The following is a 26,901-nucleotide window of genomic DNA, read 5'->3' on the forward strand; positions in this document are numbered from 1 at the left end:
GATCTCCCGGGCTTTGATAGGTGGTATGGTGGTACTAATTATGAGGAATCAGGTAGTTTGCTCGCAGATCATATATCATTTCTCAAGGCAGAACTCTAGAATCTGTAAAAGTCCCTCAAAATGGAGGCTGCGCAGTTGGCCTCTCAATTGATCCGCCGGATGGCATCATCGTCACCACCACCACTACCACCTCCATCATCGTGCACTCTTTGGTCAAAGCTTTCCCCAGATATCCTGTCGATCTCAGTCTCGAGTATCTTTAGCTCTCCGTCATCTTGTTGCCTGGGCTGGTGGCTTTTGGAGACACTGGACTTCACGGCGCACGTCTCATTGCCAGAACCCATCCTTGACAACGAAATTCGCGGCTCTGTCAACGTTCCTTCACCGGCATCAATATCATCATACTCAGCTGTGTGGTTGCGCGTGCGGAAAAGCCACTGAAACAGCACCAGAGGCGTGCATGAAACCCACATCAACTCACACAGCGACTTCGGGTGCCCATCTTCGTCGTCGCTCGTTTCTTCACCTTCGAGTGCTTTAGGCTCTTCGCCAGCCAACCTTTCAAGCGACCGCCCCATCGTTTCCGGGATGAGAAAGGAACAGAGCAACCCCAACAGTGCAAAAGCACCTAGTATCTGGATAACGTGAGGAAGCCATGGTGATGCGTCGGTCTCGCCCTTTTCAAATCCGATGCCTCGCAACGGTCCTGTCAGAGCTTGAGCGAGCACAGCACCGACTTTGCCAGAGGCAGCCGCCAGTCCATGACAAGTGCTTCTGTACCTTGTTGGAAAGCATTCACCCGGCACAATGAAGGTTGTGGAGTTAGGACCTTCGAAAAATATCAATCAAGAGTGCAGGACGGGTTGAAGGCCAATATGACTCACCAAAATTGACGAAGAACAGGATCAGGACGAACACAGCCACCCGCGATGCGTCGGACATGCTCTCGAAGGAACTCCCAAGGATCAAGAGGAGGATGGTGATCATGACGAACCCTCCTACTTGAATCGATTTGCGCCCTATACGGTCCACAAGCAGGATTGCGCAGATGGAGCCGGGTATAGCACCAGCCACCACCAGGACCAGATTGCCAACCGCACCGCTTCGGAGAATCGTGTATAGCCGTGTAGGGTCGCTGTTGTTGTGGGACCCGAATCCCATTTTTTGGAGGAAGATAGTGTTATTCAAAGCCAAGGCATAATAGGCCACATCCAGGAAAAACCACGATCCGCACGTCCCAAGGAGAATCCAGCCATTGAAACCTTGTCGAAAGTATCGCCTGAAGTCGCTCCATGACGACTGAGGTACGACGGCGGCGTCAAGGCCGCCTAGGGTCTCACCAGGTCTCAGACCGGCGCGAATCTCTCTTCGCTCATCCTCGACTTCTCCTTGTCCAGTTCTGGGTCCAATTGTGTTCTGAACCCATCCTTTGTAGTCGGCAAACCCCTGCTCCACATCACGATTCACATCAAAGGTGTATCGAGGTGTTTCAGGGATGGTCAGACGGTAATAAAGTGCGATCGCCGCAGGAACGGCGCCGACACCGATGATGATGCGCCACATTCTATCCACGGCCAGGTTTGCAGCAGGAGTTTGAGTACAGACACTGTCCTGACAGACATTGTCGTCGTTGTCAATTTGATCTCGGAATGATGCAATGACAATCGTGGCAACCAGGCTGGCGATGAACTGACCAAGAGCCTGGGTCGAGAACACGGCCGCAACCATCGTGCCTCTCCATTTGGTCGAAGCGAACTCGGACGTGATGATGTTGGCAAGAGGGTAATCGCCACCAATGCCAATGCCCATGAGGATCCTCCAAAACACCAGCAAGCCTGTTATGCCGATTGCTGACGAAGGACCGGTGATACACTGGCCCAGAGTTGCCAGCCCGATGATCAGCAATTCATACCCATACATGCGCTTTCTCCCGACCCTGTCGGCAAGCCAACCAAAGAACAATTGGCCGATGATGGTGCCAACAGAGGTCATGACCTTGATCAGGGTATCATCGACCTGAGGAATCTTGTTCCCGTGCTTCGGGAAGTAACAAAATCCACTTGAACAATTCCTGTTAGCCTGCGCAGATGACCGGGCGGCATGGGACAGGAGTCGTGCGCCACAGAAGTAATGAGAAGACGGCTTTACATCATGTCAGATACCAGATTGATGGCGAAAATCTGGAGGAATGTCAGTGTACTCCAACCCAGTCCTGGTGACAACTTCGCACATCATAGCTGTCCGTCAGGAAGCCAGTCCCCGCAACCAGGATAGCGCGAACATGAGCGCGGCTGAAAGACCGTTCATTGATATCCCGTAAGATGAGACGACGGCGAAGAGTCGGATCCTTTTGCAACGTCCATCAGCGTCTGGAATGCACACGGCGTATAGCACAACTCAACAAGTCCAACTTACCTGTATATGCTTATACTCATCCTCCAGGTCTCGAAAGGCTTTATGCCTCTTGACCATGATGGATCGCTCTGACTTGTACACAATCTACCGATGCTAGATTGAAGGACCACGAGCAAGCGAATTCGTGTATTGCACAGATGTAAATCTCTTCAAAACCATGGCGAGGATAACTGTTTACCTTGGGAAGCGAAAGGTACATGGCGTAGGATTCAAAAGCTCTCAATCAGGCTGTGTTCGCCTTGCAAATGGCCCAACCACATTAGTTTCTCTGGAAAAGGGATGGCCGTCGTTGGCTTCGCTTCCAAGGCCAACACCCAGGGGATTCGCCTTGGGGCGCAGCATGCAGATACAGACCATCTGCCTCGTACCCTGGGAGTCATCTAGCCAGCCACGCCAGCCTTATGCGATTCTGGATGAACCCCTGAACCCTGCGGCTGCACGCGCCCGACTCCCAGACACCATCGGGTCCATACAATGCCCGAGCTCCCTGTCACATACACTGACTGACCGGATCCCTGGTTCCTCTGAATCAGTCTGTTCCGCATTGAGCCAGGAAGAACAACACAGCCGTTGCCATGTTTCACACGTTGGCGCTTCTCCACTACTTGTCGCTATCTCTGGATTTCATCTAGCGCGAAGTGCTAGTAGCAAGGCTCACTTGTTGCCCACGTTTCTTTCGTGCCTCCTCCAATTGGCCCGATTTGTTCGTCTTCATCAAAGCAGAACATGTCGGCAGATTCGAGGCTCGTGCAGGACCCTCTGCCACGCGCGGAGGCTGCCGACGAGCTTTGAACCTCGCCTCACCCACTAACAAGAATGACCATGCTGATGACTCTCCTGGGGCAGGACCGTTCATGGAGTCTCTCCATGTCCATTTGACGGCATCGGCTTTTGGAGGTGACATTCTCCAGGGAATATTGCTTCTGTTTGGGGACCTCCCTCAATTCTTTTCGTCCTATGGCTATAAACGGCGTAGGAGATGTTATTGCTTTAGTTCAGATCACCACACAGGCAGCAAAGACACTCCACGCTGCTGCGCATGCCCCGTACGAGATCAGGCGCTTCATCCAGGAGACAGACCGATACCAATCATGCGTGGGGATAGCTGCGAGCAGACTACGTCGGCATGGTGCCATTTTGAAGGACCATGCTGACGTGAAGAGCAATATCCAGGGTATGCTTGAACAGTGTGCAGAGACGACAAGGAAATTGAGGAAGATCGCGACGAGGTATGAGCACATTGTGAAAAGGAAGGGGGTGGCCACTGGAGCAGACGCTGCCTGGCTTCAATGGATCGAAGCATTCAAGACCGTTTACCAGACGATCGAGTGGACTACCAAAGGCGTCGTGGTCGAAGGCCTCCGAGCAGAACTGTCACGGCATATTCAGATGCTAACCTGGCTGGAAAATGGACTGCTCTCGTAAGTTGTTGCTGGGATCAAAGAGAGATCAATCCTTGGGAGCTGATTCAGCCTCATTGCAGCGAACAGGTTGGTCAACTTTCAGTCCAGGTGAGCAACATGCATGACATGCTCGCCTTTGCAATGTCAAGCCCGTCTCCCACCCCGTTGTCAAGTCCCTTTGGCCCATCACCTAATCCGACGTCACCATCGATCACGGCAAGGGGTTCTGGAAGCCAGGTTAATTCTCCAGAACTTCCATCAACTACGCAAGCTCAACCTATGGCTCCTCTGTGGCTGCCAGGTCCAACATTCGACATTGATGATTATGACTTTGGACAGGACATTGAGGACCAGTTGGTACTGCCAGAAAGTTTTGTGGGCGTCACCCCTGGCGATCAGTATCGCCACGTCAAACTCGCGTCGATCAAAGAACAGAAGGAATTCGTTGAAAATCTTACTGCCCATACTAGCTCCACCGAAATGTACCTATAGCCTTGAACTGCGGTAATGTGCAAGGGCCATTGCTGATCTCTTCACAGTCGCGTCGAGTCGGTCCACTTTGTCTGGCGGAAGCCTGGAGCTTCAGATGGAGTTTTGATAGAGGCCAGCGATTCGGGTAGAGTGCTGCTCGTTAAGAATGGGGCAGCCGTGGAGGATATTTGGACCGTGAACGACAAGAGAACGATACGGTTCAGGCAACGAGGTCCGACTCCATTCTCCTCCCTGAACAACGTCAGTCAGCACTTTAAACCTAACAAGAGCCCCATCTTCGTCTTCTAGTGCCCACCTGGGAATACATTATTCCATACTCAATCAACGGCGACGAACTTACGGCTGTTGTCGAGCAAGGGGAGGGTTTGACCTTCTTCACAATTGAAGAGGGTCAGCGGCGGGATCATCCGAGGATTCCAACTACTTGGGTGCAGTACAAGTTCAAGAGTGTACCTGGTAAGTAGTTCCTTTGTCGCGGAACCAGTGTCGGAGTAAAACGAAATTGATTTAAAACTTGTTGGGATAGATTGCGAGCTGTTTCAGCAGGTCGTCTACGGGTCCACTCTTCGACTTGTGGTACCTGTGACTGAGATTTGTCGGCCACATCGAGGCAGGGACGATGATCGTCTGGTAGGCTTCGAGAACGTCCGGGTCTGGGAGATGCAGTCGGAGATGCGATTCATGGTGCATTTAATCCAGGAAAAAGGGAAGCGGCGGAAGAAATACCTGGAATTCAACCGTCGGTATCTCCCCGGGACTGGTGGTGGTCGTGGTACTGACGTCCAGAGGGTCCAGTGTGTCAAGACAGCATCAAGATCGAGAGCAAAGGGACCGGCCGCAAATCCACGCTATTATTGACCGGTATCCATGCTCCAATCGACGAGATGGAATTTCAGAGGAGAGCGTCCACGTCGACCCTGAACTCGGACTCAACCCTGGGTCCGACCAAGTCACTCACGAGACGTTTCTCCTGGGATCGAAGTCTGCCCTACCTGGACAAAGCTGAAATCTATTTCAGACAACAAGAAGGTAGGTGGTCAGTTGGGTGCTTTCTTTCCCTCAAGGCTCGAGGCGCTGACTATTCGTGTCGACATAGACCGTGATAGTCTCCTCCACCTTGCACTGAGCTGTCGACCAAACAGGAAGAAGAGCGGGTGAAACGACAGGAGGGACGAGTGGACCGCGGCACGAACTTGCAAAGCAGCGTTGACCTGCAGCGTTGACCCTGGGAGTGGAAGGTTCGAAGGTTGCAGAGTCGAGATGCTGAACACACACACAACCATTCCTCTTTGACCGGTGGACATAACACGATATGGAGCGCTTCTTTCACAGCAGCGAAATTGTCATGAAGGTCTGGAATATCTTCCGTCGAGAGTCGCACCACCGCACGAGAATAGCCGGCGATGGACCCGACGGTCGAGCTTGTCATTCGAGGCAACCCGGAGGTATCCAGAAATCGCACAGTATTTCCTGGGCAAGGAGTATGAACGAGGCGATCAGACAAGGCATGCAGCCCGTTCTAAATCGCATCCCATACCATACCCAGCGAAGCATTCAGAGAAATCGCCGCATCAAAGCCGAGCAGAACGCTGCTGACGGGCATCTTTACCTTCATAGTCACCCAAAGGCCTAACAGGAAGCTCACGACTATGTGAGGAACAGGGACCTTCACCAGAGACGACCAAGACAGATCGATTGATAGAAGGGGAAGAAGGAACAGACTTCTAGTTAGTAATAATGAAATACATACGCCAAAAGTCGAGAATTGGAACCAGCTTCAGATGCCCACCCGGATGGCAAAATACCTATAGACGGATGTATAGATTGAATAGGAAATACCCTCTCACCAGCATGTCATGCAGCTCGGGGATTTCGGACCTGTTCTATATAGACCGAGATAGACAGACAGACAGACCTTGTCGCATCAAGAGCCCACGAGGCCTTGCCACATTGAGCCTTTGTCATAGACACAACATAATATCCTTGAATGTAACTAATGTGCATACCCTTAGTGTGGATACTGCGGGCGACACTGAGGCCGAGGCTGCACAACTGATGCCGCAACGCGGGGCACGCCGCAAGCGAAGCAAAAAATCATAGTCAAATCTCGCATCATCGACCTCGACCTTGCATCCATCAAGTGCTTACCAATTGGGGTTTGTCCTCTACAGAGATTCGCACCTTTCATCTCTCCTCCTCGTACACGAAACCGCTCTTACTCGCGAGGTATAAAAAGAAAAAAAAGGGGGGAATTTGTATACCCTGCTCTCTCTCACTCTCACACACAAACACACAAACACCCCCCGTCGTCGGACAAGAATACCTTGCACCTTGCCTACCCCTCCTCTTTTCCTCTCTCTCGCCTCCCCCAGTAAAGAAATATCATCATGTTCACTGGCCTCGTCGAGACGCTCGGCACCGTCAGTGCGCTGGTGGCACTCGACCCCTCGACATCGGGCGGCAACGGCACCTCGCTGACCATCTCGGACTGCGCAACCATCCTCACGGATGCGGCGCTGGGCGACTCGATCTGCGTCAACGGTACGTGCCTGACGGTGACGGAGCTCGAGCCCTCGCAGCCGCCGTACGGCTCGTTCAAGGTCGGGGTGGCACCCGAGACGCTGCGGCGCACCAACCTGGGCTCGCTGAAGGAGGGGAGCAAAGTCAACCTGGAGCGGGCCGTGAGCGCAGCCACACGCATGGGCGGCCACTTCGTGCAGGGCCACGTCGACACGGTGGCGTTGATCGCGAGCGTGACGCCCGACGGCAACGCCCTGACCTTCCGCCTGGCCCCGCGCGACCGCGCCGTGCTGCGCTACGTTGTGGAAAAGGGATACATCACCCTCGACGGTGCGAGTTTGACCGTCACCAAGGTCAACGACGCCGACGGTTGGTTTGAGGTCATGTTGATCGCGTACACGCAGGAGCGGGTCGTCATGGCGGCCAAGAAGCCCGGCGACGAGGTCAACGTCGAGATCGACATTGTCGGCAAGCTGGTCGAGAAGAGCGTCGTCGGGTACCTCGAGGGTGCCGCGGGCGGAGAACAGGGCGGCGCCCCAGCCATGCTGGAGAAGATTGTGGGCCGATTGGTGGAGGAGAAGTTGAAGATCATACAACAGCAACGGTAGGAGTATGGCCATGTATGAGATTTTCATGGAGCAGTTAAGAGTCTGCGCCTCGGACTCAATCGCCTACCCACGATAAAGAATGGGAAGGCTGTCTGTCTATTGTCCACCAACATTCAAAACCCTCAGCGGCGCTGATAGCAAAGACTGAGCAACACCGTTTTTAACAACGCAAGACAATAAGACCCCGTTGCCCGAGCATGTGATTGACCAATGGCTTTCCTTCTTACCGCTTCGGCACCCGGTGTCTTCCCTTCGCTTGAGGGGATTTACTCGGGTCACCATATATTCGACGGTCAACGAATCGAACGATCAAATACCCCGGTACATGGAACAAAGTTTGATACTTGCCATGCATGATATTACTTCCTTTTCAGGCACGCCCATGTTGTGTGTGTGCGACAGGAAGCGCGAGAGAGAGGGTGAAGGGAATGTGAAAAAGAGACAAACAATGTGTTACGAGACCAGCCCTTTGAAAAGCCAAATTGGTGTCAAATCACTCAATTCAATCAGTTCACTCAGTCACTCAGTCACCCACTCAGGCAGCCGCCATTCTCACCAGCAGAATCGGAATGAGACATACACAGTGTTCCCTGGGAGATGGTCCCCTCGTACGTGTCCCTCGAAAGAAGGTCGATAGTCCTTCTCTGCCAGAGCTACTCGAGATCCTCGCCTGGATTCCTCTCTTGGAAGACCACAACACGTGGGACGGACATGGGACGGACATGACAATTCTACCTGGTGGCAGGCACATGGCATAGCACATGGCGTATGTTCAGACAAGGTAACAGCATTGTATAGCATAGCATAGCATAGCATATTCCACGAGAAAAAGAATCCCAGCGCAGAGCAGTGTTGATCACTCACATCGACATTTCCCAGAAATTTCCATCCAAAATTTCTGTTTTTCAAAGAACCTTCTTCCCCCCTTTTTGTTTATTTCCAAGGGAAAGAAAAGGAAAGACCTCAGGACGTGTATTGTATTGTGCTGTGTTGTGGAAGGTGGAAAAAAAAGCGTATGTTTTCGCCTATACAGAATTTTTTGGGGTGGATCCGAACAACAAAACAACAAACGCTGAAATATAAAAACAACTCAATCAATTCCCCCCACAGGGTGCTCAGGGGAGTTAACCAGGGGGGGGGGGGGTGAGAACAAGGAATTTTTTGTCCCTTTCTTTCCCTCACATCTTCCCCATGTGTCTTTGTATCATATTGGCAAGCTCTCCACTCCATATTTGGTTTTTGGTTTTGCTTTGTTTTAGAGGAGGTAGCAAACTTTTTGTCTTTCCCTTGGTGGTCCCGTCCCGTCCGGAAATATCATACCAGGGAGCTGTCTGTCCTTGTCCTGTCCTAGTCTCACATTCACATTCACACTCACATCGCCCAACTCACACCCATATACTGGTAGCTCGCTCTCGTTGGTCTGTTCGCACGCAAGCACTTAATGGCCAGACCGTTGCTTCATGATGGCTCTCCGCTCCTTTTCTTTCGCTATACCGAGGGAAAAAAATGAGTTAGCTCGAATGTCCGTGTACGGGTAGGTGGGTGATAGAGTCAGCGCGGCAAAACGTACCTTCGTCGTAAACCAAAAACTCATGCAGCGCCTTGCCTGCCGGCACCATGGGCAGCACGGGCACTTTCTTGTCGGTGACAACCTCCAAGAGCGCCGGGCCTGGGCCGCTGCCTTCGATCAACCACCGTAAACTTTCCTCCACGTCGGCGGGCTTCAAGCACCTCCGTGCCGGCACACCCATGGCGTCTGCGAGTTTGACGAAATCGGGGTTCTTCTGGTGGGTGTGTGCGAATCGGTCTTCGTAGAAAAGACTCTGCCACTGCGTCACCATACCTTGTTCCTCGTTGTTCAACACGATCACTTTGACGCCGATCTGGAATTGGTTGGCCGTGCTGAGTTCCGTCAAGGTCATGTTGAACGAGGCGTCACCGTCAATGTCGACAACGAGGGCGTCCGGTGCGGCAACTTTAGCACCAATGGCGGCTGGCAGACCGTAACCCATCGTACCAAGGCCACCCGATGTGACCATCGACCGGGGATGTCGCCATCGGAAATGCTGCGCGGTCCACATTTGATGTTGCCCTACACCCGTCGCGATAATGGTCCTCTCTTTCATGTGGGACGTCATATCTGAGAGCTTTTCAATCAATGTTTGCGGCTTGATCAAGCCGTCGGGCGTCTCCTTTTCGTAGCTGTTCAACGGGAATCGCTTTTTCCAGTCGCTGATCTGTGCGAACCACTCGGGCCGTTCTTTCACTGGCTTCACTTTGGGTACCAGCTCGGCCAGGTTAGTCGTCACGTCACCCTCGACAGCTTCAGTCGCCTGGACGACCTTGTTGATGTTCTTGGGCATGATCTCAAAATGTATAATACCTCCTCGTTTCTCGGCTGCAGCTCTCTTCGCTTCGGGCGCGAACTTGGCGATGTTGAGGGTTACTCGGTCGTCGAAGCGAGCTCCCAGAGCGATAATGAGGTCGGCTTCTTGCATTGCCATGTTGGCATAGGCGGCGCCGTGCATACCGAGCATATGTAAAGACTTGGGGTCAAGCTCATCAAAGCCTCCAAGGCCTTGGAGGGTTGTCGTTACGGGGATACAAGCCTTGTCGGCCAGTTCTCTCAGCAGCTTGGGACCTTCGGGAGATCCCAAGATACCTTGGCCCGCATATATGACCGGTTTCTTGGCAATATTGATAAGGTCGGCTGCCCGCGAGATGGTGCCCTCCAACTGTCTCCGGGAGAGCTCTCGCGCAGCAAGGGTTGCTGCAGAAGGATGTGACGGCAAGGTCGATTGCATCGGTATGGGCCTCCGTAGAATGCCAGCCGTGACATCTTTGGGCAAATCCACGAGCACGGGACCAGGTCTTCCCGAGGTGGCGATCTCAAAAGCTTCCTTTATTCTCTTGGGCAGTTCCGCCACACTCTTGACCATCACATTCCACTTTGTGCAGGCTCTTGAAATCCCTACCACATCAGCTTCTTGGAAAGCATCGGTGCCGATGGCGGTCGTGGGCACCTGGCCGCAGAACACGACCATGGGCGTCCCATCCGACAGCGCATCTTGCATCGGGGTTACGACATTTGTTGCGCCGGGACCGGAAGTCACGAGGACGACGCCAGGCTTTCCGGATACCCTGGCATACCCCTCTGCCATATGACCGGCTCCTTGTTCATGTTTGGGTAGAATAAAGTCAAAGTGTTTTGAGTTGTAAATGGCATCGAAAACTGGGAGGATGGCACCGCCAGGGTAGCCAAAGATGTGTTTGACGCCCTGTCGCAGCATCATTTCGTGGAAGATTTCTCCTCCGCTAAGGCCGACGAACGAGTCGTCAAGCTCAGGCATTTGCCTGTTAACCAAGGGTGAGGGCTCATTCCGGCGGAAGTCGTTGTTGAATGCAGGACTCGGGATCGGTCGAGTGGTTCTGAGCTCGAGGTCAGCACACAGGATACTTGAGAAGCACGTACACATCGACTCACTGTGCTTGAGCGGCCGCAGTCGTCGCAGGTCTTCTCGACTGTTCAGGGGAGGTTTTGGGGGATTTTCGGTAGGGCGACAGGGCCGCTGCCGAGGTAGTGGAGGAAAAGGATTGGGAACACGAAGGTCTTCTTCTGGACAAAGAGCGAATGGCGCTGGAGCCAGGGCGTATGGCCGTCATTTTGGTCGCCATGATTGCCTGGCAGGACTAATGTGCAATCGTGACGGCCAGAGAGAGGGCGAAAGGGGTGGGAATAAGAAAGCTATGGGATAAGACGAAAAAGAATTATGAGTCAGTTTGTGTGCACGCAAAAGTAGCTGGAGGCTCGGAAGTGGGAGAAAGCAGTGTGGCATGGAGGAGGACCGAGTGGCATCCCAAATCTGCGAATTTTGCCTTCTGGATTTGCGGAGAAGGGCTTGCTGGCCAATCACATAGCTGGGTGCGGGGCCGATGTCGGTCTTGGCGTACACCAGGCGAATCGAGACTCGTTGGTACCAACCAACCACGAAGCGGCCGTTTGATGCTGTCCACGATCATCGGACGGCGGAGCGGAAGAGGCACAAAACAACAAAAACAGTGATAGGTGACATATCAGTACGATTACTTGTGCTTGTAGCTTTTGGTCTCTTGTATACGCGCTGAGCGGCTACAAGGGTTATAAACTCGGGTAGAGTGCATCATCACGCCCGCCTCCCAAATATCCTCAACCTCTTCACACCGCCATCAGGGATAATGGTCATCTTCACGTGCGTCCACACATGTCCTTCCGGGGGCTCAGAAACCACCAGTTGGTCACCCTCAAACCCATGCTCGGTATCTGCTTGGCAAGGCTGCTCTCCTTTGATCAGTGCTGTCCATCCCGTCGCGTCATGCTTGGGGTCCGCCTCGGTGCCCAGAGCCGCCTTTGCCACCTCGGTCGCCCACCCCTCAACTTTGACCGCCCTGGGGTAATTTCCTCTGAAATCCTTGGTGTCGACGATGACTTTTTCGATCTTCCTGCCCTTCAGCCCCAGGCGGACTATCACCCAGTCGGTGTGGCCCTTAACCCTGCTTCTGGCCGTCTCCCATCCGTCGCCCATGTCCTTCCCTCTGCCGGGCAGGATCAGATAGTTCTTCCCGCCGAAATGTTGGTCAGAGCATTCGATGGCGACACCGCCGTTGAGCGCACTGGCCAGGTCTTCCAGGGGTCTCTCCTCCTTTCCCGACGTGACACTTGCCGGTAGCGACGGCGGGACAACCGTCCCGTAGACCCTCAACCTGGCAATCCCCCCGTCCGGATACTGCTTCAACCTCAAGTGCGTGAACTGCTTCCCCTGCACGCCTGGACCAGACACCTTCCACGCCTGCCGTTGAGAGGGCCCGCACTTTTGCGGGGGCAGCACTTCCATCCACCCAGCATACCCTTCCTTCGCGGCCTGACTGTCGTCCTCGTCGCTCGAAAAGGCAACCCCGTCCAGCCCGGCAAGCGGGGCCTCGTTCCCATTGAAGTAGCTCGTGTCCACCTCGACCGCTTCTATCTGTGCCACACAGCCGAGCTTGATCACCACCCAATCGAATTCCTTGGGGTTGTGTCTCCTGGTCTCCCACCCGTCATACCACGCTCCCGTGTGGACAAACACCCCCGGCTTTCGTATCACAGGTGTCGGCGTGAGGAGATTGGAGGCGGCAGCGAAGTACTCATCAGAGCAGGATAGGATGGAAGCGCCGAGCACGGTGGTGGACAGGTTCGTCGAGGATGAGAAGGTCGTGTCGATCAGCGCGGCGGGGACAGGCGTCACGCTTATCCTGGACGTGGATGTGGTGTCCGAAGTCAGCGTTCTGTCGACAATGGCTTCAGACAGTGCCTGCGGCTGGATGTTGACTTCCATGGTGGCTGGGATCGCTCTTCAGGGGGCGCTCAAGAATGTGCAGGCCGCAGGGTGACTCAACCAGAGTAATCTCTAAGAGGTTAATCAAGATATGGCTCGCAACAAGTAGACGTGGGATCGTATGAGTAAATGCTCGCAAGCAACCTGCAGAAAAACCAATCTGCAAAGTGCCAAACACCAGGAACACACAGGGAATTATCACAGAAATTTTACGCCGGGATGCCCAGTAGAGCGAGAGTTGTGTGCGTGCGTCCCCAAATCAATCTGTTTACTCGATACAAACGACACCTGGAAACGCGGGTGGCGGAGGACGCCGATAGATAGACAATCTTTCCCTCCTCTCTGCCAACAACCCCACTTTCATCATTGCCATGGATCCCCGCCACCATTTCACATGTGACGGGACCAGAGCAGAACAGAGCACGTGGTCTCGCGACCTTTGTACAAGTCCAAACAACATAAAAGTAGTACTTCGGCATAGCTGGAGTCCAGAATGGGACTTCTTCAAAGAACACGGTCGACCTTTCCATATGGCGCATTTGTACATGTCATGGCATTCATGTCGTTGTCGATGTCGATGTCGATGTCGATGCCCACCCCCGTCTTGCTCTATAGTTCTATGTGTCTATAGCCGGGGACTATACTACAATATTCTATGTTTCATTGCCTGCCTCCCTCCATGTACCGTCTCTGACTCCAAAGTCTTTGGAGACCGATATCCTTCTTAAACTCGTAAAGTCCAATTTGCCATAGCCGACCACCCACACCCAAAAAAGTCAACGCCGAACCCTCTCCTGTTGCTCAAACACCGCGGTATATCCCTTTTGTACGCCGCATATCGCTCCACTCGCTTGAAATCTGGTCGTTTTCGTCGCGTCGTTATTGCCGTCAAAATCCTTACCCAACAAAATCCCATGTCGTCCATCGACCATGACCAGATACCGATCAAAAACACTCGCGCGATCTCCTGCCCCATACACCTTGATGACTTCTTCACTGCAGAAGACTTGTCAGGCAGACCACCTCACACACCCTCTTTGCCGCCTTCATCCTTGGCCTTCTCTTCTCGTCTTTGTCTCCTCTTCATTTTCTTCTTGTTGTCAACGGCCTGTCTCCAGCCCTCCCCCCATATCGTTGTGGCCCACAAACAGACAGCGCTGATCACTAGGAACACGGCAGAGATTGTGCTGAACCAGCCAACCCCGATCGCCTCGATCGCTGGCAGACACACGGCGGACGCCGCAGCAGCGAATGCGTACCGGATCATGTAGTTTCCCGCCACCACTTCTGCGGATTGGCCCTTGTATTGCATGACGTCCAGACAATAGGTGTTGAGGCTCGGGAAGCAGAAGAGCTGAGCAACCCCCTGAAGGAACATTGCCGCTACGGGTAGAGGGATGCCGCCTACCGCCTTTTCCACCGACCATCCATAGATGAGCATGCAAGCGGGCACGACACCGCCAACGAACACATAACATGATCTCAAACGATCCTCGGCCACGCGCCTATTTTTCTTCCGAATCCACTTTTTCACGATGTGGTCGGCCCAACGACCACCAAAGAAGGTACCCAACAGATACCCGCAGCCAGGTGCAATATAGAAAAGGCCAGACTGGATGGGAGATGTCAGGTGGAACCGAGGGTTGAGGACATAACGGATCGGCGTGAGCAAGCCGTACATGTTCCAGACAAGAGCACTCGATGAGAGACCGGCGATGATAAGGTTGGGGTACGAGAAGAGTAGGACGGCGATACGGAAGGGAGACACCCAATGAATTATCCGCAGTGTCCGCTCTTTCTGGGAGTATTCGCGAAGCTCGTGAATCTTCTTTTCCGGAATCGTCTCAGGAAGCAACAAGATCACCAGGACGGCAGCGAGGCCACCGAGGGCAGATTGCAGCCAGAAGATGTCACGCCACGAACGGAACGTGACGATTATGCCTCCGATAAAAGGCCCAAAGGCAGGGCCGATCAGTGTACCCGAGAGAAACCAGCCGAGTGCGGTGGCTCTCGCTGTCGGAGTGTAAATGTCTCCCAGACACGAGTTTCCCACAATGAGAAACGACGTCCCTTGATATGCGGTGAGCATTCGGAAGACGAAATAGGATGCCAGATTGGGTGCGAGCGCAGTCCCGACACTGAATGCAAAGAACAGAATGGCAGTGATGATGCACACCCATCGACGGCCATAGATGTTGGACATTGGACCCCAAAGACAAGGTGACAGACCCATGAAGATCAGATACAGCGCATTCGACAAATTGATCATGGTGCCGTCAGTGTTGTAGGTGGCTGCTACCTCCGGAATAGCAGAAAGGATGGTGGTGGACGAGATCGGAGACAGAAAGCCACACAGCGAGAGGACGCAAGTAATGACGATTTTCCGGCGCTCACTGAAACGCTCATATTGGGCGGCATTGATTTCGACAAAGGTGCTATCATGGCTGGGCACACCTTGTATGTCGTGCGCCGAGATGGCCGACCGTATGCGTACCAGATCCGGTTTCTCTTCTGCGCGATGATCTCTTATGCTCATGGTTGGTGTTCTCTCGAGGTCCAGGGAGACAGGGTAATCTGATGGCGACGAGATAGGAAGAATGTCGGGATTGGTGTTGTCACCTTGGACGGTGTCATGGTGAAGTTCGCCGGTCATTGTGAGTATGTTTGGAGAAAAGGTCTTCGAGAGGCGATGGTCATTTCCCCTGAAAGGAACGGCTATAGTCAAACCGGAGGGCGACCCACAAGAATGTAGGGCTGTATCTTGAGATGCTTTCGCGAGTAGTTTGGGATGTGGCAGGGCGATATATACGCCAACACAAGACAGACGATTCAGACCGCAAATATGCAGGGGGATGTAAAGAGAAAATGACTCAAACAACAGTACTTGTAGATCGAGCAATCATCTCGAGGTCCTCCTTCACCGTCACCTTCGAAGTTACCCCAACCCTTCCCTCGTACTGGTTCGCAGGGGATCCTCTTAACCACCCTGAACCACGACGGATGTGCGATTCCTTTTTTGGGCTCAGCCATCTCGAGTCCTTTCCAATAATCGTGGCTCATGGTTGGGTCGTCCGATCTCGGGCATTCCCCGCGCAGGGAAATCAGAGGACCTGATTGGGTCTGGAGGACCTGCGCCCTTGCCATTGTCGTTGAACCATTGCCGATTACCGAGTTGACCAATGACCGACAAGAGAAAAAGGACTGGCAGAGAAATTTTTTCCCAGCAAAGCGTGGTGACAATCTCCAACCGGCAGAAGCGGCGACTTAGGTCATGGTCGTGCCGACGGAAACACTTTAAAGTGTTCGGGTCACTCCGACTTAGCGTGGGTGAGTACACTGGTTCGAATCAGTACAAGTGTGTTGCTTTCAAGGATTGGTTAAGCTAAGAGACAAGAAATAGTGGAAGAGCAAGAGCAAGGTGGCAAGCAAGCCCTGAATTGGTCACGTGAGGTCACGTGCCGAGACGTGCACGTGCCTACATTTTGATCTCGCAGCCTTGCGGCCGTTGGCGAGGCTGAGAATGAATCATGGTTGTTTCGATGCTGTACAATCTAACTCTTGTGTCCTTCCCCTGCACAAGTCTAACCCTGTTTTGATCCAACAAGAGGCTCACTGCAATTACAACTTCGATGCCGTCCTTGGCTTCGACTCTTTGAGCATCTGCGTCAGTTCGCGCCGCAGAATCTTCCCCGAGGGTGACTTGGGAATGGCGTCGACAACACGGATGCCTCCTCTCAGTTTCTTATGGTTGGCGATTCTGGCATTCAGCCATTTGTCAATGTCCGCAACAGCATCCTTCTCGCCCCTGGCCTTTGCTTTCTGGCTTAGAACAATGAAGCCGACCGGAACGTCAGTCGCTTGTTCTTCGATCCATTGCGGGACAACACAGGCATCCTCAACGTCAGGGTGTTCCAGGAGTTTGCCCTCAAGCTCCGAAGGGATGACTTGCAACCCCTTGTACTTGAACATCTCCTTGATCCTATCGACAATGGTCAAGAATCCGTCCTTGTCAATGGTCCCGATGTCTCCGGTGCGGAACCATAGCCTGCCTTCTTCGTCGGTTGCAAACCCATTTTTCGTCGCCTCTTCATTCCGATAATAACCCTTGGTCACATTTGGTCCGCGACACCACAGTTCCCCCGGTACTGCAGAACCATCTGACTCATATCCTGTGTCCTGCATCGTCTCGGGGTCAACCACCCTATACTCCATGTTAGGCGTGATAGCCCCGACCGTATTTCTCTTCTCCGGTCGCTCGGCGGTGACTGCAGCGCCTAGTGGACTCGTCTCGGTCATTCCCCAGGCCTGCAGTCCCAGTACCGTCGTCCCATACAACTCCTTGAACCGTGCTTCAACAGCCTCCCTGAGCTCTATACTCAAAGGAGCTGCGGCAGAGTAGATTCTTTTCAAGCTGCTGAGATCGTACTTCTTCATCAAGGGGTGTTTGGCCATCAACAACATGACTGGTGGCACCACGTTAACCATTTCGGGCCGATATTTCTGGCAGTTCGACAAGAAGACTTCGGGGTCGAAACGGCTCAGGATGACAGCAGTGTTGCCCACAAATGTGTTCATGGCCACAAAAGAGGTAAGACCGTAGATGTGACTGAGCGGTAAAAATGCCACGGTTATTTGTTTCCCCGTGGTTTCACTGTGCAACTGGACAATCCACTGCTGAATATTGGAAACCAGATTTCTGTGCGTTGTCATGACGCCCTTTGCTCGACCCGTGGTTCCCGAAGAGAAGCACATGAAGCAAAGCCGATCCTCCGCCTCACTCGGCTTGATGCTGACGAGCGGACTGGGTGGACAGTCTGAAGCGAGGCGTTCGGCGGTCGGTTTGCCCTTCTTGTCGCGAAGCCCATCTGCTTGAATAACCTGAATGCTGGGGATGGATTTCACCACCTGCTCGGCCGTTGGGAGCAGCGAGGAATGGACAATCAGGAACCTGGCGCCGCTGGTCTCGAGTTGCGCTGTCAATTCCAGTGGTGTATATGCTGCGCTGACGGGCGTCACGGTGGCGCCACATCCTATAATCCCATAGCAAGTAATAGCGTAGTCGATACTATTGGGGCTGAACAGGGCAACAATATCCTTGGGCTTGACACCTAATTCTCGCAGACCGTGGGCAAGTGACCGAGTTCTGCGCTTGATCTCTCCATAAGTGCGACAAGCCCCGGAGACGGCATCGATAAATATTGGTTTATCTTCTGGCGTCTTATTCGGATTTGAGAAGAGGTAGGTCAACAGGTCGCAGTCAATCACCTTGACCGACGGATAGGATGAGCGGTAGATTCTGGCCGGCATCGCGGATTAGTTGGGAAGGTACAAAAGCCCTGAGATCAGTATGAGTTCCAATCCAGACACAAAAGACGAGATGAAAGGGACGAGATGCAACGAAGGAACCAGCTGATAAATGAATTGATCGCCGCGAGACAAGTGCAAGAGATGTAGTCGGAATTATGCCACCATATCGCGGAGCCATCGACCCGTGTTCCGGTTAAGGAAGCTGACACAACACCGTAACCAGCCAAATGAGATTGGCATCAGGATTGGACGAGAGTCTGAAGTGCCAGGGCCTACTTGCGGCAACCATGGCTATATTCCTTCCCTGGCTGTTTTCTGGGTCGCATCTGTGGGACTTGTCAGCTTATGATCTGACCCGTATCCTAGTGGCGATCGAAAGGGGAAAGCCACTTCTGGTATTAGACTTCAGATCCAGAGTGCCACGCCATGCCCTTGCCACCTTGGGGATGGGGAGTATCCGGGCGATGGTGATCGGGTACATCATTCCACTGGGTAGTCAGCCTTGCGGCAGCTACGAATAGTCAGCCCAGGATATACAGAACACATGGCCAGATGCTTGTAGGTGCATTCGATAAGAGGCCGAGCAGAGGCTATAGTGAAGAAACTTTTGGTGGAATAATCGGGAGCTTAGAAGATTGTCATCCACTTCTCTGGCCAATATAGGGCATTGAAGGTAGCTGCTAAGCTTACAACAGCCTAGTTACCGTGGTCTGAGGATCGACATCAGGACACTGGTTCCACGCGGCGTCATAGTAAAGCAAAGCTAGTGGAAACCGTGGTTACAACGGCTGTAAGTAAGCGAGGCATGGCGTTTGTTGCGGCCAGTGGGAATTGAGCCGGGCACCGTGGTTTGAGTTGAGTAATCATTCATCGAATGGTGGATGCCTTCAGTACATAAATCCGAGGTTATTGTTCTGGATTATGTCTTGTTGTTCGAAGAAATCATGGCTGTTCAGATGTGTAAATAGACAGAGGATCGTGCGCAGGTTGACAACCACCACCGAGGTCCGGATGATCAACCCTGACCGGCATCTATATCGTGTCGCAACGTGAGTAAGAAAGGGAGGTCTCCAGTAGATGCCGGAGCATGGAATCCTTTGTCCCCCGTACAACCATCCAGCATCATTCCCAGCCACGAAGTACCTGCTCCCACTCATACATCAAGCGCCGCACCGACAATGAGCGACGACCCTTGGCTGGGTTTCGATACGACAATGGCTTCTTCGAGCTTGTCTTTGCTGATGTCTGGGAACTTTTTGAAATAGTACTCTCGCTTGAGGGCCTCGGTCACGGCAGCAACCTTATGCTGTGGTACCAGATGCACCGTGCAGCCACCCCAGCCTGCGCCTGTGAGTCGAGTTCCATAGGCCCCGGCGTTGTGGGCGATGGAGCAGATCTGATCAATCTCCGGACAAGAGCATTCGTATACATCTCGGCACGAAGCTTGTGTCCTGTTCATCAGGTCGCCAAGATAGAGCAACTTCTCTTCAGTCAATTTCCCCGAGGTCGTTAAAGCCTCTCGGAACTTGAGAACACGTCCGGCTTCTTCCAGGACATGTAAGGCACGCTGCTTCAGCTTGAAAACATCTGCTCGAATCGGAAACTTTGACATATACTGCTTTTCAAGTTCTTCCACGGAGATGCCCAGAATCTCGGCAATATCTTGTCTGGTGTAGCCCTCGTCTTTGAGGTTTGACTTGATGATCTCAACAATGGACTCGACCTGCGCGGCTAGCGGCTCATCCGTGCGACCTTCCTTCTTCATAACCTCCTCTTGAAAGTTTCGCAGGCAGAATCCCAGCGAGCTCTGATCTGGATTCAGAGCAATATCGTGGAGCTTTGCTAACACCACAGTGGCTAGAGTACACTCAACGACCCTGAGGTTGTAATGAATCGGGGCAGTCACCGCCTTATCAGAGGTAACGAAAGACTGTGCAATCAGGAAAGTGACTTCTGGATCTGATGTTGGGACGGGCACATGCTCTGCGGAGAATTCTGGGAAGAAACGGCAGTAGAGGAGATAGCCTCTTTCAGAAAAGATAGATGCGGCTTGGTCCATGCCTCCCGAAAAGACACCGACCGCGCGTTCCGACACTATGCAGAGGTCAAGCAGATCCTGTTTCGAGATGTCGTGGTGATTTGCGGCCATGACACCCAGCGCAGAAGCACAGACAAAGGCTGCGCTGCTAGACAAGCCACCGCCCGCTGGGACATTTCCATCGATCAGGATTTCCATCCCATTGGCCTCGAAAGAGGCGCCAAAGTGCTTTCGGAGGTATTCGAGAGACCCTTTCAACCCAGCCAAGAAGTAATTGCTCCATGAATGATTCTCGCGGTCGATTTCGACTGCGCCAGAGTCTGGTATAACCAGCGTCCTGGATGGATACTTTGTAGGATTTACGTTCGCGATCTTGATTCCAGCTGCGCCTCCATTCTCGCGGGAGATAATGCGAACGGCTATCAGCACATCCACAGTCAGAGCAGTTGGCAAGACATTGTAGAGCGAGTAGTCGACATGTTCGCCGATTATATTGACTCGTCCCGGGCTTCTGGATACAAACTCTGGCTTGTGACCATATTCGCTTTGGAAACTCTGAATCAAATTCTTGAAGCGTTGCTCGAGCTCAACCGGCACCGTGTGGCCTTCAGATGCTCCTGCGTACACATGGTCGAGGCTGTCAACCTTTGGCACTAGAGCTGTCATGGCGTGATTTGACTCTTGTAAGGTGGATTTGGTTAATCGGCTGGACAGCTCTGACAGCAGCTTCAAGACTCAAGGGTTTGGAGACGGTAAAACCAGTTTGAAGTTTGGCACACAAAGTGAAGTTGCATTGCAACGCATCACGAATCACGCGCTCGGAACGGAAAAACGACAGCGCCGAATCTTGTCGTTCTGCTGCATCAACTTGCCAACGCTTGTGTAAGATCCGTCAACATCACAAACCCAACGCCCCGGCCAGGCACACTCCGGCCAGGGTCAATACTGCATCGAGGAGCCCGTAACCCAATAATATAGGGTTTTTTATACGCGATGAATTTGGCCTATTTGTAAGCATGCATGACCCATGGCCAATCCCGCATTTTGCTGGCGCTGCGGAGAACAATGCCTCCTTGACTTCAGTATAGTGAGGCCTCTCCATACAGTGCTGATCGCCAGATACCCAAGCCATTAAGAGAGACCATCCCGCACTCTCAAGCTATGAGTTGTGAAAAAGCCCATTGTCTCATTTTGATGTTTGTTGGTCTTGCTCAGGGTTGGTATGGAGAGCACTGGGAACAGGCCATCCCCTAGGACTATACCTTCAAATAACCAACTGCTTTGGGTCCACCATGACGCAGAAAATACACTCGCGCTGCCGCTCAGGCGTCAGATATATTCGCACGTCCAAACCCATTATCGAGCTCGGAAGCGTCGCGAAGCTGTAAGGACAACTCAGTCCTCATCAGGCCGGAATCAGAGGAGAGTCCATCCCAGGACGGACGAGGTTCACCAGCCGGCCTCGTTGCTACAACCGTCGTCTGTAACACCTTATGCCCTTGCTAGGGCTATGTCGCCTCTCTCACTAGTGGGTAGAGGGAATTCGGACCCATTCTATGTCTACTCCGTTGCCATTGGACCCCAAGAAAACAATCTCCTGAGCCTCTACCGAGACTACATACTCCCGCTGACGTACCACTTTAGGATTGGTGACAAAATCCTCAACGAGCTTGCTATGCGAGATTGGCGAGACAATGTGGCCACGCTCGAAGACAAAGGGACTGCACTCGGTACTTTGGCTCGCTATGGCTCGATAGCCACCCGAGCGAATCCTGGCATGCGGCCGATAGCCCTGCAATACCTGCATCAGAGTATTCGAGCACTCAGAGATAAGGTCTCGCGCAGTGAGGACGTGCAGGACACCGTGGGCTGTTTGCACATGAATATGCTGTTCAATGCCGAGATCATCAACGGCAATTCCTCTGGAGCCCTTGTGCACGGCAAAATGCTTTTGCATGTCTTGAGACAGCGATGGAGAGAACAACGACTTGATTATAAGATGTTGCTGTATCAACTCCACAACGATCTACAGTTCACTTCTACGTTTCTAACCCGTCCGATATTTGACAAGGGCGATTGGTTGCCTGACGTGTTGAAGCCACTTTGGGACGCCGCTGCTCCATATATGCCCGTATTTCCTGAAGAAGCACTGGATGGCGCGATACAAGACGAGGTTGTGACATACTGGTTCAAAAGGCGTCGGCAGATGCTCAAATATGAAAAGCTTCAGAATACCGACAGTGAGAGCCTTCCACCTCTACCACTGGTGACCACGTCTGTGATGGCTGCCTCGTTTCTGTTCTACAGTCGTATGATCAACTATTATCTGGACAACGAGGAAAGGCTCAAAGGTGAGGGACTGAATGACGGGGTCGAAAGCTATCTGTATGGTCACCAAGCCCTCGCACTGGCAGCGTGCCAGCTCCTGAAATGGACGCATTACAGTCCACAAATCATGGGCGTACCCATTTATGAAGACTCTCAGCTCTTGAGCGCTTTATGGCATGCCCTAGAACGCTGCGAGGCGTTTGCAGCACGGGGCTTGGGGAACGAGTTTCTGAATGCGAGGATGTGGGCATTGTACGTTGGCTCTCTAGTTGAGCGTGGCACCCCCTTCGACCAGGCTCCGACAAACCAACAGCGGTTCAACCAGAAACTAGCTGAGCTAGCTTGGTCGATACAGATCTTCACTTGGGATGATATCAGACCGATTCTAAATGGGTTTCTATACGAGGACATTACACTATCTCAAGGGTCGATCTGGTTCGAAGGGATGATGCTCGAGTATCGATTGGCGAGGAACCACAGCAATTGCTGAACCGAAAATCTCTGTCGATGAATGTAACTTTTCTGCTACTGGTATCTCAGGGCATCTCAAGCAAGGGGTACCTATTCGCAGTTGCGCGAGATCCAGAGCTCGAGACATCTGTGACACTCCCAGTTCGCTGGAATGAGCGCTGAGACTGCTTGCGCTGCATAGGGGAGGGCATGATGTTGTTGAAGGTGCTAAAGGAAGATTGCATCGTATGGGGGTGAAGCATACAAGGCACCTCATATCAGGAATCTCTCTGAAATATCTTGCTGAGAGAACTTGCATAGCGCTAGCCTAAAACAGTTAGATATCCATTGTCACAATAACAGCGACAATTACGTATCTGCGGAGCACCCTGCGCCGAGCGCGGGAGCGAGCCTGCTGTGCCTGTTCGTCCTAGTCGAACCACAATGACCAAGACACATGATCTGTTTCCTAACGTGAACAAAGGAATCGCCTTTGCTCAATATATTACCGGGATGTTTTGACACACTCGCCAACGACACATGAATAACTAAATTCTGCCGACTTCTTCAAGGCGTGGGTGGCCTCAGCCTGCCTTGATTTGGACAACTGAAGTGGCCCGCAACTCCTCTTCCTCTTCCCCGAGGCATCGGCCTTCGCTATGGATTCAGAAGGCGCTGATACCGTCGTACTTGATCACAACTCCGCAGACTCAGCGCCAACCGACAACAATGCCGCACCATCACCATCGCCAAAAGACAAGACTTCACGACCGCCGGCGCCCTCACGAGCCTCAACCTTCGGACCGAAATGTTGGATATGTATGAGCGACAAAAGCGAGGATGACCCAAACAACCCCCCAATCTGGCGTTCGCCGTGCTCTTGCAGTCTGACTGCCCACGAGGCATGCCTGTTGGACTGGGTAGCCGACCTGGAGAACCCTAAAAATAAGAACAAGAACTCTGGACACATTCTGTGTCCTCAATGCAAATCAGAAATCAGAATATTAAGACCGAGAAGTTACGTGGTAGACAGCTACCGCGCACTTGATCGGACACTGGGAAAATTGGTCCTGCCGGGTCTGGGTCTTTCTTTTGTTGGTACACTATGGGCTGGCGCATGGTTTCATGGATTTCAGTCCGTCTATTTAGTGTTTGGACATCACGACGCGGATCGAGTCTTTAGGTACGCGATACAACGGAGCGAGTTTGCTTGGATGTACAGCCTGATCCCGGTCAATCTGATTCTCGCCCGTACCGACTATGCCGACTTTGCGCTCCCGGGGAGCAGTTTGATCCTTCTTTCAACACAGATCACAGACAAATTTGACATTGACATGACGATATGGCCACCCCTACCAAGCACCGTATTTGCTTGCTTACCTGCAATGAGATCAATCTACAACTGGTGCTACCACAAGGCATTCTGTGACCTCAACCGCAAGTGGTTAGCAGAAGTACAACCCAGACACAATGACCGAGGGGACGTGCCAGGGGAAAACGGTGGCGACGATAATGAGGACGATGTGGAAGAAATAGTCGAGGAGGGCGAAGTTGTTCTTCAAATTGATGTCAACTTGAACGGCGAAGATGATGAAGAAGGCCTCGGCGACGAACAGGCTGCCGCTGCCGGGAATGGAGCCAATGTGCAAGGTCAACCAGAAAACCAACACGTTCGTCGAATATTGGGCCGCCACGATCTTGTGGATGGTAGTGGCAGTATTGGACAGACTATCCTTGGGGCGTTAGTCTTCCCTGCAGTGGCTGCAGGAATGGGCAATCTCATCAGCTGTGTCTTGCCGTCATCATGGTTGACTTACAACAACTACACGAACGGCCGGCCCGGGCTGCTGTCGACGAAGTGGGGAAGGAGTGTCGTGGGCGGATGCCTTTTTGTGGTGCTCAAAGACGCTTTATTGCTGTACTGCAGATGGAAGCTGGCGCAGGGACATCGACAGAGGCGCATTATGAATTTTGATCGGCGAACGAAACAATATTTAGTATAAGGGTTCTCACGAATCGTTATTGACTATGACCTGATGGATTGGAATGAGAAAGCCTGGTGAAGTTGGCAGCATTGGAAGGCCTCTATTCAGTCATAGACAGACATTATGGACTACTTCTTCAGAGGGTTACCTGAGGCTAATATAAACCCTTGGGGATTGGGACTCACATTTGCATCCGATCTTGGTTCTGTGCTGAATTGAATCCTTTGTATGAGTACATACCTTACACTTTAGCCGGCACCACGGCCCATGCAAGGCTGGGTACCACAAACATGCCAAGCCTTCAGCCTTGTCCGTGAAAGTTTGCTCCAGACCTGTGGGTTCAATTGAAGTCAAGCTTAAGATTTAGAACGACTTCAGTTCTCAACCTAGGGGATTCCTGCGAACTCGATCTTCCCACCCAACGACTCAGTCTTCTGGCCACATCTGGTGCGACTACAGATGCACGCCTCTTCGATCCGTGCCGCGCTGGCACATGCTTTCCAGATCACGGCTCGTCCGTCGCTGCGCAGAGTGATTCCGACATCGTTTTCTTTGAGCAGCAAAGATGCGCCTCAAGGAGCCACGAGCTCAAAGTTGTCCTTCTCAACAAGTTCCGCTCAGTATGCGAAGAAGAAAGGCGGTGGCAGACCTGATAGACGAATCAGTGAGTCTCTTTATTTCTTTGGCCGCCCGTTGTTTCTGCTCGCCTCTCTCTGCATCCTTCCTCTATTCTTTTCCTTCGTACCTATACTCAATAGTCTTCTCTCCCATCTCCCGCCAGCCTTGGGCAATATATTGCACAAGGGTTTTTGCCTACAGACAATTCTTTGCTTCCGCACCTCTCACCTCTTCTCAATCGTGCTAACAAGTAACTCTTCTCAGCTTTGATCCGCTATTTCCTGCACCACCCCACGACCCTCACACCGCGCCCGCTCCGCTTCTCACGCAACAGATACCTGCGACACTGGACGATTGCTCGCGCGTGGAACCTCTATCGGCACAACCTCAAGAAGTCGCGCGAACTCGAGCTGGAGCGCCAGTACAACGCGATGCGGGACGCGAATGAAGAACTCCGCGTCGGCGCCGGCGACGGAGGGCGCCTGTTCCGCAAAGCCCAGATGAAGACCGGTGTTTGGGGCATAGGTGGGCCGGGCGCCTCCTCGGGACCCGCGGCCAGAGGGAGGGGAGGCGTCCCCATCGAGTACGCCCGCGGGTTGGTCGAGTGGGTGGGCAGCACGGGCGGATTGGGCGCTGGAGTGGAAGAAGGCGCCGGCGAAGGAAGTGGCAGCAAGGCCAAGATATGGGATTACGCGTGGAAAAGACATTGATTTCTGTCCTCAAGGATCACACGAATCGAACCTTAAGACACGAGGAGGAACCCCGGCCGGAGAGATTTTGGTTCAAAACCGCCAGCGAAGCAAGGGATCAGACTATGTAAAATACAAGACATTCATGCCGACAGACCACGCCTGTCTGTGGTGGATGGTGGACTCGGAAGTTCTACAATCACCACGTTCGATTGGACACCACTAGGGATATATTGATGGTTGGGCGCAAGAAAATGACGAGGGTTACTTGGTGCTCTAGATTCAAAAAGCAGGGCAGGGCGAAGCGGAAGAGGAAAGGAAAGGAAAAGGGCAAGAGTCTCGTCCAGGCGAATGTTCTGAATCTCTTTCAGCTCGATGCCAGGGTCAGGGCCAGAGTCGGGGGTGTGAGGGCCGGAACGATCGGTCGGCGAAATACAGAGTTCTAGTCATGGTCCGTTCAACAAAGTCCCTCCCAATGCACGAGAGCAACATATATCTCCTGGACGAGCATGCGTAGGTCATTGCATGTGCCTACATGACGGTAATTCTCCAACAAGGAGAAGTGAGCGAGATGAAGCATCGACAATGTATATATACACATGTATAGTATACACCGAGGAAAAAGTTTTGGGAAACTTTTTTGTATCTGTCACGCCAGTGACCGAACCTTCCTCGACCATCAAACCTGAATTGAAAA

At 52.7% G+C, this 26,901-nt stretch overlaps 11 protein-coding genes across 11 annotated transcripts; 5 read left to right on the forward strand and 6 right to left on the reverse strand.

The window, feature by feature from the left end:
• Positions 1-143: 143 nt before the first annotated feature.
• Positions 144-2,472, reverse strand: AYO20_04477 (phosphate:H+ symporter; the record flags this gene model as incomplete). The annotated part of the gene is made up of 5 exons (XM_022642773.1): positions 144-829; positions 885-2,059; positions 2,149-2,180; positions 2,231-2,347; positions 2,416-2,472. The coding sequence occupies 5 exons, from the start codon at positions 2,470-2,472 to the stop codon at positions 144-146; spliced, it is 2,067 nt and encodes a 688-aa protein (XP_022501331.1).
• A 900-nt stretch (positions 2,473-3,372) lies between these two features.
• AYO20_04478 (hypothetical protein) lies at positions 3,373-5,468 on the forward strand (the record flags this gene model as incomplete). Its single annotated transcript, XM_022642774.1, has 7 exons — positions 3,373-3,836; positions 3,899-4,300; positions 4,358-4,521; positions 4,578-4,766; positions 4,837-5,049; positions 5,106-5,339; positions 5,407-5,468. 7 exons carry the CDS (start codon positions 3,373-3,375, stop codon positions 5,466-5,468), a joined length of 1,728 nt encoding a protein of 575 aa, XP_022501332.1.
• Positions 5,469-6,697: 1,229 nt separating this feature from the next.
• Positions 6,698-7,438, forward strand: AYO20_04479 (riboflavin synthase, alpha subunit; the record flags this gene model as incomplete). The annotated part of the gene is made up of 1 exon (XM_022642775.1): positions 6,698-7,438. The coding sequence occupies one exon, from the start codon at positions 6,698-6,700 to the stop codon at positions 7,436-7,438; it is 741 nt and encodes a 246-aa protein (XP_022501333.1).
• A 1,438-nt stretch (positions 7,439-8,876) lies between these two features.
• AYO20_04480 (acetolactate synthase, large subunit, biosynthetic type) lies at positions 8,877-11,113 on the reverse strand (the record flags this gene model as incomplete). The annotated part of the gene is made up of 3 exons (XM_022642776.1): positions 8,877-8,926; positions 9,009-10,867; positions 10,923-11,113. 3 exons carry the CDS (start codon positions 11,111-11,113, stop codon positions 8,877-8,879), a joined length of 2,100 nt encoding a protein of 699 aa, XP_022501334.1.
• Positions 11,114-11,601: 488 nt separating this feature from the next.
• Positions 11,602-12,789, reverse strand: AYO20_04481 (allantoicase; the record flags this gene model as incomplete). The annotated part of the gene is made up of 1 exon (XM_022642777.1): positions 11,602-12,789. One exon carries the CDS (start codon positions 12,787-12,789, stop codon positions 11,602-11,604), a length of 1,188 nt encoding a protein of 395 aa, XP_022501335.1.
• Positions 12,790-13,813: 1,024 nt separating this feature from the next.
• AYO20_04482 (hypothetical protein) lies at positions 13,814-15,442 on the reverse strand (the record flags this gene model as incomplete). Its single annotated transcript, XM_022642778.1, has 1 exon — positions 13,814-15,442. The coding sequence occupies one exon, from the start codon at positions 15,440-15,442 to the stop codon at positions 13,814-13,816; it is 1,629 nt and encodes a 542-aa protein (XP_022501336.1).
• Positions 15,443-16,407: 965 nt separating this feature from the next.
• On the reverse strand, positions 16,408-18,096 carry AYO20_04483 (hypothetical protein; the record flags this gene model as incomplete). The annotated part of the gene is made up of 1 exon (XM_022642779.1): positions 16,408-18,096. The coding sequence occupies one exon, from the start codon at positions 18,094-18,096 to the stop codon at positions 16,408-16,410; it is 1,689 nt and encodes a 562-aa protein (XP_022501337.1).
• Positions 18,097-19,249: 1,153 nt separating this feature from the next.
• AYO20_04484 (galactokinase) lies at positions 19,250-20,800 on the reverse strand (the record flags this gene model as incomplete). The annotated part of the gene is made up of 1 exon (XM_022642780.1): positions 19,250-20,800. The coding sequence occupies one exon, from the start codon at positions 20,798-20,800 to the stop codon at positions 19,250-19,252; it is 1,551 nt and encodes a 516-aa protein (XP_022501338.1).
• A 626-nt stretch (positions 20,801-21,426) lies between these two features.
• AYO20_04485 (hypothetical protein) lies at positions 21,427-22,952 on the forward strand (the record flags this gene model as incomplete). The annotated part of the gene is made up of 2 exons (XM_022642781.1): positions 21,427-21,518; positions 21,572-22,952. The coding sequence occupies 2 exons, from the start codon at positions 21,427-21,429 to the stop codon at positions 22,950-22,952; spliced, it is 1,473 nt and encodes a 490-aa protein (XP_022501339.1).
• A 619-nt stretch (positions 22,953-23,571) lies between these two features.
• AYO20_04486 (hypothetical protein) lies at positions 23,572-24,915 on the forward strand (the record flags this gene model as incomplete). Its single annotated transcript, XM_022642782.1, has 1 exon — positions 23,572-24,915. One exon carries the CDS (start codon positions 23,572-23,574, stop codon positions 24,913-24,915), a length of 1,344 nt encoding a protein of 447 aa, XP_022501340.1.
• A 441-nt stretch (positions 24,916-25,356) lies between these two features.
• On the forward strand, positions 25,357-26,225 carry AYO20_04487 (hypothetical protein; the record flags this gene model as incomplete). The annotated part of the gene is made up of 2 exons (XM_022642783.1): positions 25,357-25,561; positions 25,780-26,225. The coding sequence occupies 2 exons, from the start codon at positions 25,357-25,359 to the stop codon at positions 26,223-26,225; spliced, it is 651 nt and encodes a 216-aa protein (XP_022501341.1).
• Positions 26,226-26,901: the final 676 nt, after the last annotated feature.

The sequence above is a fragment of the Fonsecaea nubica genome, assembly GCF_001646965.1.
Source record: "Fonsecaea nubica strain CBS 269.64 chromosome Unknown Scaff23, whole genome shotgun sequence".
In the NCBI taxonomy this organism is placed as follows: domain Eukaryota; kingdom Fungi; phylum Ascomycota; class Eurotiomycetes; order Chaetothyriales; family Herpotrichiellaceae; genus Fonsecaea; species Fonsecaea nubica.